At 24.7% G+C, this 20,029-nt stretch overlaps 2 protein-coding genes across 2 annotated transcripts in view; one reads left to right on the forward strand and one right to left on the reverse strand.

The window, feature by feature from the left end:
- Nucleotides 1-2,288, reverse strand: part of LOC117180144 — a 6,197-nt gene extending 3,909 nt beyond the window's left edge. The window contains exons 1-2 of the mRNA XM_033372488.1: nt 2,075-2,288; nt 1,672-1,846 (exon numbers count right to left, since the gene is read on the reverse strand). Of these exons, the coding sequence (XP_033228379.1) occupies nt 1,672-1,846; nt 2,075-2,154 (255 nt within the window). The 5' untranslated portion in view covers nt 2,155-2,288. The remainder of the gene's footprint in view (nt 1-1,671; nt 1,847-2,074) is intronic.
- A 4,033-nt stretch (nt 2,289-6,321) lies between these two features.
- On the forward strand, nt 6,322-16,990 carry LOC117180273 (twisted gastrulation protein homolog 1-A-like). The gene is made up of 4 exons (XM_033372676.1): nt 6,322-6,408; nt 11,765-11,981; nt 14,726-14,944; nt 16,582-16,990. The coding sequence occupies exons 2-4, from the start codon at nt 11,771-11,773 to the stop codon at nt 16,878-16,880; spliced, it is 729 nt and encodes a 242-aa protein (XP_033228567.1). The 5' UTR covers nt 6,322-6,408; nt 11,765-11,770; the 3' UTR covers nt 16,881-16,990.
- The last annotated feature ends 3,039 nt before the right edge of the window (nt 16,991-20,029 follow it).

Here is a 20,029-nt window from a genome sequence, read left to right on the forward strand (position 1 = left end):
TCGCTGGAAGCGGGTGCAATTTTTCAGATTAGCACCCGCTCCCGGCGAAATCCTGCGGTTGTCCTTATGACAAATTTTTAATCATATATATATATATATATATATTTAAAAATTAATTTTTTGAGAGACAATTCAACTACTCTGTTTTAAGCTGAAAATGTATCTTTGTTAGTTAGGAATTCTATTATTTGCTTAAGAATTAATTTTTCATCCTGTAGTCAATTGGAAAATTCTTTTTTCTTTTGTGAATAATTTCTTTTTTTAATTTTAAATTTACCTATTCTATTTTTAACTAAAAGTTAATTTTTTCAGTTCGTTCAAAATTAACTTTTTTGATAATAATTTATATGCTTGGGTTAAAAACTCGACTTTCTTTTAACTTGAAAAAATATCACTTTGGATGAAATTGTTTTTCTATCTGAATAAAAAATGGTTCTGGGTTGAAAATTCAACTCTATTGTCTAAAATTAATTTTTTTTGTTTGAAAATTTATCTGCTGTATTGAAGACTCCTTTTTTAGTTGAAATTTAATCTTTTTAACTGGTAATTTCATTATTCCACTTGTTTTAAAATTTCCCTTGAGTTACAAATTCAGCTATTTTTTGAAAATTCATGCATTATGCTAGAAATTCATTGTTTGGCAGAAAATTAATCTCCTCAGAAGAAAATTCTTTTTTTTTATTTAAAAAAATTATGGATTTTGTCAAAAAAGAATTTTTTTTTGGTTGGACATAATTTTTTTTTTGGTTGGACATAATTTTTTTTTCTAACTGTAAATTTCTCTTTTTCCGTTGAAAATTTGACTATTTGGTCGAAAATTCGCTTTGTTTTGCAAAAAACTAGTCAGTTTAATCTAATTAATGTTATTAGATAAAATTGATCTTTTTGATTTAAAAAATCAATTTCTTTGATTGAAAATTCAACTATTTTGTTGCAAATTCTTAATTTTTTTAAATCTTTTTTTTCACCGTAAATTTACCTATTCTATTTCTTGTAGAAAATTGATATTTTTTAGTTGATAATTCTTGGTTGAAAATTCTTTTTTTCTGGATTTAAAATTCAATAATTTTCTTAGAAATTAACTTTTTTATTAAAAATTTATATTTTTGAGTTGAAAAGTAATTTTTTTATTTTAAAAATTAATCTGTTTTAGTTAAGTATGCAACTCGTTTGTTTAATATTAGTATTTTTTCGTTAAATTAATGTTTTTTAGTTGAAGATTCATCTCTCTAATTAAAAATTTTATTCTTTTATTGAAAATTCCTTCTTTTAGTTGAAAGTTAATCGCTTTAACTGAAAATGTAATTATTCCGTTTTTCGTAAAAAAATTTATCTTTTTGAGTAAAAATCTCAACTACTTGTTTTTCGATTCCAAATTATTTTTTTAACTTAAAATTGATCTATTTTAGTTGAAATTTAATGTATTTTGTTGACAACTGCTTTCTCTTGGTAGAAAATGAATTTTCGTGGTAAAAAATTCACTTTTTTGTTTGAACAATTAAGTATTTGGTAAAAATTGAAATCGGATTTTATAAAATTTAATAAAATATAATTCTATAAAAATTTACAAGAAAAACAGATTAAAAAAATTGAGCCTCAAAATGAATATAAATAAAATTCATAATTTACAAACTGATTTAAATGTATAAATGATTTAAAAGTATAAATTACTTCTTTTTCTTTTCTCTTTTTCTTGGTGCGATTTTTTTCCTTATTTTTTTTATGTCCACTTGGAACAGAAGGTATCATAGTTCTGCTTTCACTTTTTCTTTTACATTTCTGGTTACAATCCAAATTTCTTACCTCGACCGGAATTTGATTTTTATTTAGCTCCATTTTCTGTTGACTAATAAAATTGTATTCATTTTTTAAATTTTATAGTAATTATTATAAACTTTTAAATCAATAAGAATTGAGAGTGTATAATTACTCGTGAAATTTAAAAAGCGATGACTGTAAATTTGATTGAATATTGTATTAACTTTGAATTATAGCTTATTACTTATATTATATAGTTTAAATAATTATTTGTTTTTACTTTAATTGTTTAGTTTAAAGTAATGATAATACTAACCATTCTAAAGCAGTTACTGTTGCTTTTAAATCGCAAATTAAATTATCCATATCCAAAGTTTCAGTGGAAATTTGAGACATGATGAAATTAAATTTATTTTCCTTGAGCTAATTTTTTAAGTTAGTAGTTTTATGTTTTTTAAAGTTCACAACAAATTTTGGATTTAGGCTGAAAAAGTTACAATGTCTGCTTGTCAGTTGATGGTTGCCATTTTTAATTTGTTGGATTTGTTTTGTTTATAAAAACATCACTACTTGTTTCAAATGTGACTCTTATAAAATAAAAATATCACTTTAGTCACTTTTTTTCAATAAATTAACTTACGAATCAAACTGTAAATGTTAGGTTGGTTCCGGGATTTTTGCTCCTAATATAACAATATAATTAAATTTTCAACATTTTCTCTATTCATGAATATACAGAAAACATTTTTTTGTTCAAAATTCAACTACTTAATTGAAAGTGGAACTATTTATTCCAAAATACATTTTGTTCGTAGTTGATTCATCAATCTAGTTCACAAATTTTTTGGTAAAACTCAAGTTTTTTGCTGAAATTCTTTTTTTAAATATTTTTTTCAACGGAAAATTCCTGTATTCTATGTTTGGTTGAAAATTTATCTCCTTCATTTAAAAATTCAACTCTTTGATTGAAAAATGATGTATTTTGTTGCAATTTTGTCTTTTATGTTAAAATATTATTCCTCTTGGTAATTATTTCATCCTTTTCGTTAAAAATTCCTTTAAAAAATTAAAATATTTTGTAAAAAGTCTATTTATTTCAAATTTAAAAAATTTATGTAATTTTTCTTTGGTATAAAATTAATCTTGTTGGTTGAATTTTGGTTGTTTGTTGAAAATTCATTTGTTTGGTTGAAAATTAGTTTTTTTAACTTGAAAATTAATGTCTTACTCTGCAAATTTAGCTATTCTACTTTTTCCCAAAAATGATCTTTTTTCATAGAAATTAATTCTTCACGGTTGAAAACTTTTTTTTCCAACTGAAAATTAAAATATTCTATTTTTTGTTAAAAATCTAAGTTTTTACCTGAAAATCAATCTATTTTGTTGAAAACTTGACTTTTTGGTAGAAAATTCGTCTTTTGGTTTAAAAATTATTTTTTTTGTCAGAGATTCATCATTTTAATTAAAAATGTATTTGGTTGAGAATTCGTTTTTATGTTGTTGAAAATAAATTTTCAAACTGAAAATGTAGCCATTTCATTTTTGTTAGAAAATGTATCTTTTTTAGTTGAAAATGGAATTATTTACTTGAAAACTCGTCTCTCTAGATTTGAAAATTCATTCTTTTTTCGGATATAAATTTCTTTGTTAAAAATAAATATTTTCGGGATTAAAAAAAACAGTCTTGCAGGAAATTCGCCTTCATGGCTTCAAAATTAAAAATTCTGATCAAGCTTTATTTGCTTAATTGATCGAAAAAATACAAATCTTTCATGGTTGATGATAATTCAACGTGTTTCTTGAAAGTTTCTCTTTTTGCTTTGAAAAATAGTTTATTTTTATTTTAATTTAACTGTTTTTGATTGAAAATTAAAATATATTTGGTGGAAATATCAGCTATCAAACTTTTCGTTGAAAATTCATTCTTTTTTTATCAAATGTTAATCACTGTGGTTGTAAATTTAAATATTTTATAGTAAATATCATTTTTCTTGATTGCAAATTAAATTTTTGAACTGAAAATGTAGTTCTTGATTATTTGGTAGGAAATTTATCTTTTTGAATTTAAAAGTCAATAATTATGATTCATCACTTTAGTTCAATAATCTTTTTTTTTCGTTCAAAATTTAACAATTTTGTTAACATTTTTAATTTATTTTTACAACTTAAAATTTAATTATTAATAATAACTTAAAAATTCAACTGTTTTGGTTGAAAATTTATATATTTTGTTAAAAATTCATCTTTTTTGGTAGAGAATTAATCATTAATTAAAAAACATTAAAAAACATTTAAAAACATTAATCCTTTTGGTACAAGATTTATTTCTTCGGCTTAAAAATGAGTTCTTCTTGAAAATTATTTTTTACCTAAAGATTTATTTATATCATGCTTGTCTGCACAACAATAGAAATTGGAAAATTGAAATTCAACAATATTTCAAAAAATTTATGTATTTTGTTAAATATTTGTCTTTTGTGCGGTAGAATATTACAATCTTCTTGCATGAAAATTCAATTATTAGATTAACGTTTTCATTAAATATTAAAATATTTGGTTGAAAATTAATTTTTATTTAGTTGAATGTTAGTTTTTTTAAAAATTAATTTCTTAAACTAAAAATTGAACAAAATGTTATGTCAAAAGTTTCTCTTCATACACATTTAATCTTTTTTGTAGCAAATTCATTTGTTTGGTTTGAAAATTTAACTATTTCATTGCAAATTTATTTGCTCAAAAACTTATATCTATCCCTCGAAATTAAACTTTTCCGTTTTTGCATATTTTTCTTTTTTAGTTGAAGATGCATTTATTTTGTTTCAAATTTGTCTGTTTTTTAGTAGAAAATTAAACGTTTTGCTTAAAAATGTCATTAAAAATAAAAATATTTTTTTGAAATTTTATGTATTTTGTTAAATTTTGTTGAGTATAAAATTCGTTTTTCTTATTAGAACATTAAATTTTTGGATAAAAAATTTAACTATTCAATTTTTCGTCGACTTTTTTTTATAGACATTTAACTTTTCTTAATTCGTCTATTTTTCTAACTTAAAATTAAATTATTCTACTATTCTTGCATGAAAATGTAACTTTTTAAATTGAAAAATTCATCTATTCTGTTAAATTAAAAAAAATAAAAATTCAACTATTTAAAAATGATTTCTTTTAATAAAAATCATGGTGTTTAAGGGAAATGTATACTTTTTTAAAATAAAAATGCAACTATTTGGTAGAGAATTCAACTATTTTGTTAAAAGCTCTTTCTTTTTGGTTAGAAATTATTCATTTTAATATGAAAATTCTATTTTATTCGTGGAAACTAATTTTTTGTTAGATAGTTCATATTTTGGTAATGCACATTTTGATTTTGAAAAATCAACTGAAATATTTTTTAACCAAGAATTGTACAATTTTTTTGAAAATGCATCTTTTGATTAAAAAATGTATCTGTTTTAGTAGAAATTTCATTTATTTTTTATGAAAATGCAAGGTTTTGGCTCGAGTATCAAACTGTTTTGTTTGAAAGATTTGGTCCAATCACTTTTTTAAAAATTATTTTCTTGTTGAAGATTTATATTTTTAGTTGAAAATTCATCTCTTCGGTAAAAAATTTAACGATTTAGTGGAAAAGCCTTTTTTTTAATTAATTTTTTATCTGAAAATGTAATTTTTCCATTTTTTAAGAGAAATCTTTTTTAGTTAAAAATACACCCTTTTTGGTAAAAAAATAATATTCTTGGTTTGAAATTTTATATTTTCTGGGTAAAAATGAATCAGTTACGTGGAAAATAATTTTTGCCTGAAAAGTCATATTTTGGTTTGAAAATTCAATTTTTGTAGATATAATTCGTCTTTTGGCTTGAAGGCTGAAAAATTTAGGTAAAATTTTATTTCTTTCTTGGGTGAAAAATCTTTATTTGTTGAAAAGTCGTCTTTTTTGGTTTTAAAATTATTATTTTATGTATACATTTTACCTTATTTTATTTGAAATATAAACTATGACATTTTTTGTTGTTAACAATTTATGCGTTTAGGTTGAAAATTCAACTATTATGTTAAAAATTTAATTTTTTTTTGTTGAAAAATCATGTATTCTGTTATAAATCCATCTTTTCCAGAAGAAAATACTTTTTTTGTTTAAAATAAATTAATAGGGTAATTTAAGTACGGCCCCTTATGTGTGTGAATTTGGCGACATTCCTTTCTTCGAGTTTGTCCAAACTACCCAAACAGCAATTACCCACAACAATGTTTTCGAGATTTTCGTGACACACCTATTTTCTAGAGAAGAATTATTAAAAATATTTATTGGTACGGAAACTCTCATTTCAGCCGTGATTTGAAATTTTTAGTCTAGGAAGAAGAAAGAATGTTCCATGGAATTTCCAGAAACTCATCGTACTTTAAATACCTCTCTTTTGCGAGCTCTTTTGTTCTCTCCAGCTGATGACTGAATTTGAGTCATGCCGAGGGTCCAGCACTCGTTAGCAGGTAGAGCAAAAAGTTACCTGTGTCAAAATATTTTCTCATCACAGTTCGGTTCCAGTTCTGAAGCAATCAACTTCAATTTTCTCCAGTTTTAATGCTTCTTTCATGTATTATAAATAAAAAGTGATTTTTTTTAAGTTAAAAGTTAAGGAAATTTACCAAGTGAGTATATAAGCTATTAATAAATTATAATTTATAATGTTAAATCAAAATAATTAATGTTGGGGGCAGGTCAATGAAAGGCTGTAAATTAGGGAAAACTTACTGAATTTTGTTCATGACTTTTTAAAGATGAAATCACTTTAATTACTTCTATACATATTTTTAAACTTTCTTGAATTCATTTGGTATCTTTTAGCGCATTTTAAAAGATTCAAAGGAATTTTAATTGATTTCAATCATTTGAAGGAATTTTGGAATATTTTTAAAACTTTAAAGGAACTACCAAGAACTTAAAAAAATTTCAAGGGATTTCAAAAGATTGTAAAATATTTGAAATATTTTATTGTATTTTTAATAGATTCCAATCATTTGAGAATAATACAAAGGATTATACAAATTTTAGGGAAATTTTAAGACCTTTAAAAAGTTTCAAGAGATTTCAGGGTAATTTTAAAGATTTCAAGGGATTTCGAAAGATTGTCAAGGATTTGAAATATCTTAGAGTATTTTTAATACATTTCAATCATTTGAAGTGAATACAAACATTTTTGAAATGTAAGGGAATTGAAAAAAATGTTGAGGAATTTTTAAGGACTTCAAATACTTTTAAGGGGGATTCCAAGGATTTGAAATATTTTAGGATATTTCAAAAGTTTACAAGGAATTTAAATTTAAATCCTTTGAAAAGATTTTGGAATGTTTTTAAAACTTCAGAGGATGTTTTGAGATCCTAAAAAAATTTCAAGGTATTTCAAAAGAATTTGAAATATTTTAGGGTTGGAAAAAAAATAGACTTCAAGGAATTTCAAAAGATTTTATAGTATTTTAAAGAGATTTCAATCATTTGAAGTGGATACAAAGGATTAAAATTTTTTTTAGGGAATTAACAAAAATTCTAAGGAATGTTTAGGACCTTTAAAAACTTTCAAGGGGTTTCAACGGATTTAAAATATTTTAGGGTATTTTTAAAGAATTCAACGGATTGCAAAGGATTGTAAGGGATTAGAAATACCTTAGAGTATTTTTAATACATTTAAATCATTTGAAGTGAATACACATTTTTTTTAAATGTAAGGGAATTGAAAATAATTATAAGGATTTTTTAAGACCTTTCAAAACTTTTAAGGGATTTCCAAAGATTTAATATATCCCAGAGTATTTTTAATAAATTACAATCATTTGAAGTGAATACAAAAATTTGTTTAATCTAAGGGAATGAAAAATGCTAAGGATTTTTTAAGGTCTTTAAAAACATATAAGGGATTTTCAAGGATTTGAAATATTTTAGGGTATTTTAAAAGATTGCAAGGAATTTTTAATTAATTCAAATCATTTGAATAGATTTTGGAATGTTTTTAAAACTTCAGAGGAAGTTTTAAGATCTTTAACCAATTTCAAGGGATTTCACAAGATTGTATAGTATTTATAATCTCTTTAAAGTATTTGAATAGAATTCATTAATTCGAAATTAATACAAAGGATTTTAACAATTTTACGTAATTAAAAAACAAGCTAAGAAATTTTTAAGTCCTTTAAAAAGTTTTGAGGGATTTGAAATTCAAAGGAATTTTTAAGACCGTTAAAAAGTTTCAAGGGATTTCTATCATTTGAAGTGGATACGGAGGAGGGAATTAACAAAAATTCGAAAGAATTTTTAAGACCTTTAACAATTTTCAAGAGGTTTTAAAGGATTTAAAATATTTCAGGGTATTTTTAAAGATTTCAAAAAAATTGTGAGGGATTTGAAATACCTTGGAGTATTTTTAATACATTTCAGTCATTTAAAGTGAATACACCTTTCTTTTAAATGTAAGGGAATTGAAAAAATTTCTAAGGATTTGTTAAGACCTTTAAAAACTTTTAAGGGATTTCCAAAGATTCTAAATATTTTAGGGTATTTTAAAAGATTCAAAGGAATTTTTAATTAATCCAAATCATTTGATCAGATTTTGGAATGTTTTTAAAACTTCAGAAGAAGTTTTGAGATCTTAAACAACTTTCAAGGGATTTCAAAAGATTGTAAAGTATTTGAAATATCTTAGGGTGATTTACATATAATTCAAGATTTTTCATAAGATTTTATGTTATTTAAAATACCATAAAGTATTTTTAATAGATTTAAATAACTTAAAATTAAAACAAAGAATTTAAAAAATTTTAGGCAATTAAAAAAAAGCTAAAAAAATTTTAAGTCCTTTAAACACTTTCAAAGGATTTGAAATATTTTAGAGTATTTAAAAAGATTTTAAGGAGTTCAATAATTTGAAGGGATCTTAGGATGTTTTGAAAATTCAAAGAAATTTTTAAGACCTTCCAAAAGTTTGAAGGGATTTCAAAGGATTTGAAATATTTTAGGTTTTTTTAAAATTGATTTCAAAAGATTGTAAAGGATTTGAAATATTTCAGGGTATTTTAAAAGATTTTAAGGGATTTCGAAAGATTGTAAAGGATTTGAAATATCTTAGAGTATTTTAAATACATTTCAATCATTTGAAGTGAATACAAATTTTTTTAAATGTAAGGGATTTGAAAAAAATATCTAAGGATTTGTTAAGACCTATGAAAACTTTCCAGGGATTTCCAAAGATTTGAAATATTTTAGAGTACTTTAAAAGGTTACAAGGTTGTTTTAATTATTTAAATCATTTGAATAGATTTTGGAATGTTTTTAAAACTTCAGAGGAAGTTTTCAGATCCTAAAAAAATTTCAAGGTATTTCAAAAGAATTAAAAATATTTTAGGGTTAAAAAAATAGATTCAAAAAGGTTTTAGAGTATTTTAAAGAGATTTCAATAATTTGAAGTGGATTCAAAGGATTACAAATTTTCTAGGGAATTAACAAATTTTCTAAGGACTGTTTAAGACCTTTAAAAACTTTTAAGGGGTTTCAAAGGATTTAAAATATTTTAGGGTATTTTTAAAGATTTCAACGGATTGCAAAAGATTGTAAGGGATTAGAAATACCTTACAGTATTTTTAATACATTTAAATCATTTGAAGTGAATACAATTTTTTTTTTTTAATTTAAGGGATTTGAAAACAATTATAAGGATTTTAAAGACCTTTCAACATTTTTAAGGTATTTCCAAGGATTTAAAATATCTTAGAGTATTTTAAATAGATTTCAATCATTTGAAGTTTATATCAACATTTTTTGAAATTTTTTTTGAAACAAATTTCTAAAGATTTTTTAAGACCGTTTAAAACTTTTAAGGGATTTCTAAGGATTTGAAATATTTTAGGGTATTTTAAAAGATTCGAAGGAATTCAATAATTTGGAGGGATTTTAGGATAATTTAAAATTCGAAGGAATTTTTAAGACCTTTAAAAAATTTCAAGGGATTTCAAAGAATTTGAAATATTTTAAGGTATTTTTAAAGATTTCAACGGATTTCAAAAGATTGTAAAGGATTTGAAACACCTTAAAGTATTTTTAATACATCCAAATCATTTGAAGTGAAAACAAATTTTTTTGAAATATAAGGGAATTGAAAACAATTTTGAGGATTTTTTAAGACCTTTAAAAACTTCTAAGGAATTGCAAAAAATTGTAAAGTGTTTAAAATATCTTAGGGTAATTTACATATTTTTTAAGGGATTTCACTTTCAAGGGATTTCGAAGGATTAAAAATATTTTAGAGTATTTCAAGTATACAAGGGTATTTTTAATAGATTTTAACCATTTTAAGTGATTCCATAGGATTTAAAAGATTTTAGAGAATTTAAAAAATTCCAAGTATTTTTGAAGACCTTTAAAAAGTTTCAAGGGATTTCTATGGACCTGGATTTTTGCGTGTTTGAAAAGCTCCCTAGGAATATTGTATATATTTTAATCATTTTAAGGTATTTCAAAGTATTTTAAAGTTTGCAAGGTAATTAAAAAAATTCCAAGGAATTTTCAAGAGCCTTAAAAAATTTAAAGGGATTTAACAGCTTTTAAAATATTCTAAAGTTTTTTTTAAAAGACTCCAATACATTTGGTTTATATATTTCAGTAATTTATATGTTTTCCAAAAGCTTTTAAAATTTTTAGAGTATTTTTAAAACACCTAAAGGATTTCGGAAAATTACAAAAAATGGACGATATTTTAGAGTATTTTGAACAATTTCCAGGAATTTTTAAGTACTTAGCAAAAGTTCAAGCGGTTTGTAAGGATTTGAAATAATTCAGGGTATTTTAAAAGGTTCCAATATATTTTAAATATATTTGAATAATTTGAAGAGATTTGAAAGATTTCCGGATATTTAAAAAAATTCCAAGGAATTTTTAAAATAGTTTTAAATAATTTCAAAGGATTTCCAATATGTTAGGACTTTTTAAAAGATTTTAATGAACTTTTAATACATAGCTGTAATTTAAAGGTATTACAGAGGCTTTTCAAGATTTTAGGGTATTTTCAAAACTTTCAAAGAATTTAAAAGAGCTTTAAAAATCTTCAAAGGTAAGGATTTCAAAGAATTTGAAATATTTTAGAGTATTTTTTTAAATTCCTAGGAACGTTCGGCATGTTTACACAATTACAAAGGATTTAAAATGATTTAAAATGTTTTAGCTTATTTAAAAAGATTCTAATTAGTTTTCAAATGTTACAAACAGTTTTAAGGGACTTATAAAATTTTAATAGATTTGAAATATTTTAGTGTATTTAAAAATATTTCGAAATTTAAAAAATATATTTTAATTATTTAAAAAGATTTCGAAATATTTTGAAATTTTCAGGATATTTGTTTAAATTGTAAGGAATTTGGTTAGCAGTTATACTATTTTCTGAAAAATTTAAATTAATTTGTTGAAAATTAGAATATTTTGTAAAAAATTCTTAATTTCGGATGAAAAATGTAACTATTTTGTTGAACATTCGTCTATTTGCATAGAAAAATTATCTTCTTGGATTGAAAATTCATCATTTTTTTATTGAAAATTCGACCACTTGGTCGAAAATTCATCCTTGCATCTTTAAAATTCAATAATTTGGGTAGAAAATGCACTATTATCTGAAAAATTTAAGTATTTTGTCATAATTTTAATTATTTTGTTAAAAATTTAACTACTTTTTAAAAAGTCATCTCTTTGGAGCAAAAATATTTTGTTCAAAATCCATCTTTTTGATAGAAATAAAAAAAAAGATTTGAATTTTAAAAAATTTTAATCTAAAATTGTTCCATATATTATTCCTTTAATAAAAGATTCTATTTCAAAAATGTTACAAGATTAAAATACTGATCTTTGAATATTATTGGTCAGTAATACTGAAAAATTGAGCAGAGAAATATCAGAGAATTTGGACAGTGAAGTCTTGCAGGCACCCTGTGATTGGAAATAGAAAGTGATTTAATTTATTTTTCAATTTTTCAGGACACAATGACCAAGATGATAATTTTGGGAATAGTAACAGTGATTTTATTGGAAGTTGCGAATTTCACAGATGCATGTAATGAAGCAGTTTGTGGGAGTGTTGTAAGCAAGTGCATATTAAGAAAAACATGCGACTGTGATGTAAAAACTTGCAGTTGCTGTAAGGAATGCTATGCGTGTTTAGGCCAGTTTTACACTGAATGTTGCGCCTGTTTTGGTATGTAAAAAATATTCATATAAGTAGAAATATTAAAGTTAAATATTCCATGATATAATCTTCAAATTCATTCATTCAGCAGGGATTCGAACTATGGTCAGGAGTTATGGTCCAACACACTATGGTCAGGAGTTATGGTCCAACGAACTATGGTCTCGCCACTTTGATGCTCTTTCTTTCTTTGTGGAAAAGAAAGAAAGATCGTACAACTGGCGGGACCATAGTTCGTTGTAGCATGACTCCAGACCATAGTTCGAATCCGGCTATAGTCAGGAGTCATGATCCAGTGAACTATGATCCCGCCATTCCGATGCTCAAATACATTCGATTTCGCGTTTCCTGAATACCCCCACTATACTCGCTGCATTGGCGCGAATGGAACGTTAGTTCAACTGCCCGAAGCCGTATGATTGGTTGAACTTATTTCATTTGCGCGTAGCGAGACCATAGTTTGTTGGATCATGGTCAGGAGTGAAGACTAAGGCCAAAGATATTGCATCCACTTTAGAAGAGCATTTTCGGCCTTCAGAGAGTCGTGGGACCAGTCCCTTTAGAGAAAAAGGTTCTCTAACTACTTAAAGACGTTGTTCTTGGTGGTTCGGAATTATGGCCAGGAGTAGATAGCGAGTTATTATTAAAATTACTTAAGAATTAATTATTGAATAAATCATTAAAATGATTTAATAATTATTTGAGAATTTGTATTTATACAGCTGTAAAATTCAAAAGTTTCCAAACAATGTAACTCTTTACAATTATAGCGAAACTTCGAATTGTAAATTTTAAAAATTAAAGAGTCTTCAGTTGAAGGATCCGCGGTCTAAACCTTTTAACTGACTTTTTCGAAATTGATTTTTATTTGTATTTTCTGGAACATTTTTGTTATGCCGTTAATATTCCGCAAGGCAAACGAAAAAATTCCTTTTAGTTTTTTGCAGAGAATTTTTTGAAAATCGCGTTTTAGTATCAACAGCATAGGCCTGCGGACTTATTTTCATTCGCCCTGAAAATTTTTTGAAATGTTAGTTAACAGGTTTATACCGCGGACTAAATCTTAAAAATTGCACTATGTAAAAAAGTATTAAAAATTATATTATTTTTAATTATACACACATTGAAAATTGAAGGATCTTGAATTGCGAATCTTCAAGATAGTACTTTTTCAAAAAGATATTTATGATTTTATAATTTTAAATGATAAATATTCGAAAAAAAGCAAGTTGTTTTTTTCTTTCGATTTTTTTTTCTACCAGTTGAACATGTTTTAATTAAACGGAAATTATTTAGTTTGAATTAGAATAACAAATTCTCATCATTGTAGATCTACCGTACAATAATTTATATTTTCAAATTTAAAATGTTTACTTCAAAATTTTAGAACTTTAAATTTTAAATTTTTTAAAATTTAATTTTAAGATTTACTTTCGATATTTCTTTCATTTGGAAAAATGATTTTCAAAATCATCGTACTTTAGGAATTTGTATTCATGATTATTTATTATCAAAATTTCTTGAATTTGGAAGGCTTAGAATTAAAAAATTTACTTTTGATTACGATAACCATAAAAAATGAAGAATTTTTATTTATACATTTCTGAAATTCAAGACTTTAAGTTGTAACTTCAAAATTGTAAAACTTTGATTATTAAATCTTTAAAATTGAAGAGGTTTTAATTTTGAAAATTTACAATAAAAAAAATATGCAAGTTTCAAAATAAAAAAAGTGGCGATTTTGATGATTTAAAATGGAAGTTTCTTCAGTTAGGAAAAATTATCATTGGAAACTTAATTTTTGATCTTCGTAATCATCTAAATTTAAGAATTTTTATTCATACATCTTTAAAATTCAGGTCTTTTAAGTCGTGACTCTTTAAAATTGCAAAATTTTGAATTGTAATTAGTTAAGATTGAAATTTTTTATTTGGATAATTTACCAATAACAATGTTTTTTATTTTGATTATTTACATTAGAAATTTCTTCAATTTAGAAAATTTGGAATTGGAAACTTATTTTTTGATTGTAAGAATTATCCAAATTTAAGCATCTCAAAGTTGAAAAATTTTCAGCATTAACAGTTTGCAATCAACAATTATCTAATTTTGATAATTTAGATTCGAAACTTTTAATTCTTGCTATAATAAAATTTCATACTTTGATAAAAGTTCCAGAAGATTGGAATCCGATTGAAATATAAGTAAAAGGATGTTGCTGTTTTCATATTTATTTTAATTTATGAATATTAATTATATTTTATAGTACTTCAAATTAAATCATAGATTTTAATTGGATTTATTCTTCAGATATATTATTTTTGAAATCCCATGCATTCTACTGAATTTTTGTAATGCCTTTTTGTTGTACAATTAAAAAAAAACTCCGAATCTTTTATACAACTTGGAATCGATAAATTCTGAAAGAACGTTAAATGTTCTATAGAAATGTGTACAACAATATTTTAATATACACTCAACTCCTGATATAATACCGGTTTCTGACATGGCTTTCCTTGGCCTTGATCCTAAATCGGGGAATCCAAAGCTAAACAGACAGGGCCACATGAACCTTTTTTTTTAATTTGGACGCATGACGCAACCTGATAAACTAACGCGCTGAGAGTGCGGTCCTCGAGCTGCTTGTCACGCTGGACTGAGAACATACTCCCTTTCGGTCTCGTGGGGTCATATATCGGGAGTCGAGTGTAATTTGAAATATTCATATAATTAATTTTTTTTCATTTTTACAGGCCTTTGTCCAATACTGAATTCATCATACAGTTCTCTAAATAAATTATCATACGTGGAGGATTTAATGATACCAGTTCCAAATCTTTTTCACGCTCTCACAGCCGATCCAGACCCAGAAGGACGATGGGCAAGTTTTACGTATCAAGATTCCCATTTCTCTCAATCAATAAAAGCAGAAAGCGTCCAAACGAAAAATTTCGTGCGTGAGGATATTTTTGGTAAATTTTATCTTATTTTCAAAATTTTATAAAGAAAAGCATTCTTTCATTTGAGAAATTTGTATTTAGTTATTTAATTCATATTATTTTGTCAATCTCAAATGACAAATGTTTATTATTCATATTTTAATTTATACAAATAAATTATTTAATTATTTTGAATGCCAATAACGTTTTAATAATTCAAGAGGACGATTGAAAAATCCCGAAAAAGAAAATTCCCAAATTGAAAAATTACTGAATAATAAAGTTTTCAAAAACTAAAGTTTTCTAATAATAAAATTTCTAAATTATAAAATTCCCGAATAATGAAATTCCAGAATGATAAAATTCCCGAATAATAAAGTTACCGAATAATTTAATTCCCGAATAATAAAATTAATGAATTGACAGAATTCCGAATAATAAAATTTCCGAATAATAAAATTGCCAAATAATCAAATTCCCGAAAAATAAAATTTTAGAGATGAATTTAGCATTCATTTTTTGTTCATAATGGAAATTTTCTGGATGCAAATTCAACTGACATCTAACCGTTCTTTTTTAAATTAAACTATTTGGTTCAAATTTTATTACTTTACTTGAAAAAAATCCCTTTGTTAGAAAATTGGACTATTATGTTTCAAATTCTATTTTTTGTTGTTGAAAACAAATTTTTTAAACTTTAAATGCAACTTATCCTTTTTTTTATTGAAAATTGATCTTTTTCTTTAGTTGAAAATTTGTCTTTTTGTAGAAAATTGATCTTCTTGGATTGAAATTGAGTGTTTTGTTAAAAATTCGTCTATTCAGTAAAAATGTAATCTTCATGGTTGAAAATTTATCTATTTGTTTTTAACATTCACTTTTTTTTGTAGAATTAAAATTTTTTGGTTGGAATATCAACGATACAGTTTTCCGTTGATAATTCGTCTTTTTGTTGAAAATTGAAATTTTCGGTTAGAAAATTCTCCCTTTTTCTAAAAAAATTCATGTCTTTGGTCAGAAAATTAAACTATTTAGTTAAAAAAGCAACTGTATTGAGATTATTATTCAATCCTTTTTATTTAAAAATTCGAAGTTTTTGTTGAAAATTTATAATTTTAGTTAACATTTTTTGTTTGAAAATTCATGTATTTTGTTTAAAACTGGTATTTTTTTCTAGAAAATTAATCTTTTGTTTGAAAATTCTACCATTTGATTGAAAATTCATCATTGCACATGGAAACTCAAATAATAAGGATAAAAACTCAGCTAATCTTTTGAAAATTTAATTATTAGTCACATTTTTTGTTTGAAAAAAATAATTAAGTTTAAAACGTTTGAAATCTAGTCTAAAATTGTTCCACTCATTATTTCCGCATATAAAAGTATCTATGTTAAAAGTGTTAAATGATGAAATTGCTGATCTTGAAATAAACCCAGTAAAAGATTTTGTTAATTATTAATAATTTGACATTTTTTAAATATCTTGACATCAAATTGTCTAATTTATAAAGCTTCAAGTTTATATGCTTCTAATTCTAAATCAAATAATACCGACACTCATTTACATAAATCCTAGTTATGAACAAAATTTTCTAAATATTTCTCTAAAAAAAAAACTAAAGTTATATTTTATTCAGTTTTTTTTCTTCAAATTTTGTCTTATTTTATAGTTAACGAGGACATCAGTGTGCAAAATGCAGATAATTGCACAGTAGCATATATTTCAGACTGCTCTTCTCTGCATACATGTAAGACTTCCTGTTCCGGTCTGGGTGCCACAAGTTTCAGATGGTTTCATAACGGATGTTGTGAGTGTATAGGACAACATTGTTTTAATTATGGATTGAACGAGTCTAGATGTAGTAAATGTTCAAACCACTACAATGAAGAAAGTCCTGAAGATATTTATGACGATTATGGACAATTTTATGACGAAGACTACAACAATTTGGAATTAATAAGTTTCTAAGGATTTTATTTCAGGCAGTGGCCACTTGATCGCCGTGTACCTGCATACTGTACCCCCTCTACCCAAATTCCCCTCCAGAAGCTAAGGGATCGTCAGGCGGTAGAGTTCTGAGCCGGTTATATTAATTTGAGAACGGTAACGAGAATGAGAATATTACCGAGAATATTACCGAGAATATAACCGAGAAATAAATTCTCTGAGAATGTACGAGAATCTCAGAATTTGTTTTAATTAACAGAAAATTGCATTTTTCGTTAACTTTTCGGTTGAAAATTCAACTCTTTTTTTTTTTTTTTTGAAAGTTTGTCTTTTTTATTTTAAAGTTTACCTGCTTTAGCAGAATTTAGTAGAATATTCACTTTTTGTTTAAAATTTATATTTTCGTGTTGAAAAATGAACTGAAATATTTTTTGGATGAAAGTTCCACTTATAACAAAAAAATTTTTTTATTTCAAATTCATCTGTTTTAGTGAAAAATTGATCTTTTTTTGATAAAAATGCAACTATTTGGTATAAAATTGAACTATATTGTTAAAAATTAATCCTTTTTGGTTTAAAAAATTCATCTTATTGGATTGAAAATTCAATTCTTTTCGTAGGAACTTATTTTTTTATTACAAAAATTCAATTTTTGATGTTACTGAGTTAACTGGAATCCTTTTTGGATGAAAACTCATCTTTTTTTGTAATAAAATATTCTTTTGCTTCAAGATCAATTTAATATTTTTTGAAAAAAATGCAACTATTTGCTACAGAATTCAACAATTTTGTTTAAAAGTCATCCTTTTTGGTTAAAAATTCGTCTTTTTGGATTGAAAATTGAATTATTTGCTAGAAATTTATTTCTTGTTAAAAAATGCATAGTTTGATCGTGAAAATTCGACTAAAATCTTTTTTAACAGAAAATTCAACTATTCTTTTGAAAATTTATCTTTTTTATTTAAAACTTCATCTGTCACGGAAGAAATTTCATTTTTGTATGAAAATGCAACTTTTTGGTTAAAAATCGTTCTTCTTTACTTGATAATTCAACTAATTCGTTTAAAACATTTGGTTAAATCGCTTTGTTAAGAAATCACTCTTTTTGTTAAAGATTTATATTTTAAGTTGAAAAGATATCTGGTCGGTTAAAAGTTTAATTATCTTGTTATAAATTAATCTTTTTTAATGGAAATTCAACTATTTGGGTCAAAGTTAAGCTAAATTGTGAAATTTTTTATTAAAGGCTTATGTCTGGTAGAAAATTTCACTGTTTAGTGGGAAATACTTCCTTTTTTTGTTTCGAATTTATTTTTAAACAGATAATGGAATTTTTCCATTTTTTTAGATTGATATGTTTTAGTTAAAAATTCGCTTTTTTTTTGCAAAAAAATGAGTTTTTAGTTTGAAAGTTCCTTTTTTTTGCGTAAAAATGCATCAGTTTCGGGAGAAATAAATTTTTTTGTTGAACAGTAATATTTTTTGTTTAAAAATTGCATTCTTGTCAAGAATATTTGTCTTCTGGTTTGAAGGTTCAATAATTTAGATAAACTTTTATTTATTTTTTAAGTGAAAAATCTTTATTGGTTGGAAATTCGTCTTTTTGGTTTTAAAATTCTTTTCTTTTGTTGCATAAATTTCATTATTTTTTTTATTGAAATATAAACTATGACACTTTTTTGTTGACAATTTGTCTTTTTAAATTGAATATTCGACTATTGAGTTAAAAATTCAATTATTTTTTGAAAATTCCTGTATTTTGTTAAAGGTTTATCTTTTAAAGAAGAAAAACCTTTCTTGTTGTTTGTAATAAATTAATACATTTGAAAATTTTAAAGTATATAAAACACTGTAATTCCTGAATGTATCTGAGCTAGAAAATAATGTATATTCAACCGCTGTTATAACCTGAACAATAAAAATATTGTTAAAAATCATAAATTCTTTTCAATTCTCCTAAATTCTGTTAGATTCTCGGTTATATTCCCTGAACTTAAAATCTCGGGAATTTAAGAACTCTATCTGGCGGGCAGGAGACAATTCCGTCCTGGGTACCTGCGAACGGTTCCCCCACTACGCAGTGCCCACACTACACACCTTCCCCTTATTCAGTCAAATTTCTCTCGTCAATCCTGGTTAGCGGGACCTCTTCGTAGCAAAATTTTTTACTATATTATACGTAAATGCACTTCAGTAGCTTTAATTTATTGGTGTAATATTTTTATTAATTTGGAAATTCCGGAAGCTAAAATTTGGTTACATTTCGAAACTGGTTAAGGGGCAGTACTTACGTAACGGATTATTGGCCCTCTCTAAGACCCCCCCCCCAACCCCTGTAACAAACCATAACAAAATATTTATACTCCCCCCCCCCCTATTGCTGCACGTAATTTTTAATTTTCAGATTTTTTTTGCTTGTTATTGCTAGTAGAATTAGGCAGGGTGTCCGAAATCTTCGTTTTTTTAAATTTCTTGATTTTTCCCTGACTAATTTTTCATTTTCCTTGATCATTAATATTCAAATACAGCATTTTAATCTTGTAATATTTTGAACATAGAATCGTTTTTAAACGGAATCTTGGAGCCAAAAGACGAATTTTCTCTACAAAAATTGAATTTTCAAACCAAAATATGACTTTTCAGAAAAAATTAATTCTCCACGAAACTGATGCATTTTTGCCCAACAGAAATGAAATTTGAAACTAAGAACAACTTTTTTTTTACCAAAAACCAGAATTTTCAATTAAAAATTATCAATCTTAAATAAATGGAAAAGTTACATTTTCAATCAAAAATTTAATTTTAAATAAAAAATAAATCCTTTTCGAGTAAGCAGTTAAATTTTCAACCAAAGGCATAAGTCTTTAATCAAAAAAATACATTTTTTTAAATTTAGTTCAACTTTGACCCAAGTAGTCGAATTATCAATTAAAAAAATTTATTTTTAACAAAAGAGTTTAACTTTCAACTAAAATGATAATTTTTTTAAATAGTTGAAATTAACGTTGAAAAAGATTTCAGTCGACTTTTCACGATAAAAAAAAGAATTTTTAAACAAGAAATAAGTTTTTACGGAAAAAATGGTGTTTTCAATCCAGAAAGATGGATTCTTAACAAAAAAGGATGACTTTTTAACAACTTTCTAGAATTCTCTACCAAATATTTGCATT

This window comes from Belonocnema kinseyi, chromosome 9 (assembly GCF_010883055.1).
Source record: "Belonocnema kinseyi isolate 2016_QV_RU_SX_M_011 chromosome 9, B_treatae_v1, whole genome shotgun sequence".
Lineage (NCBI taxonomy): Eukaryota > Metazoa > Arthropoda > Insecta > Hymenoptera > Cynipidae > Belonocnema > Belonocnema kinseyi.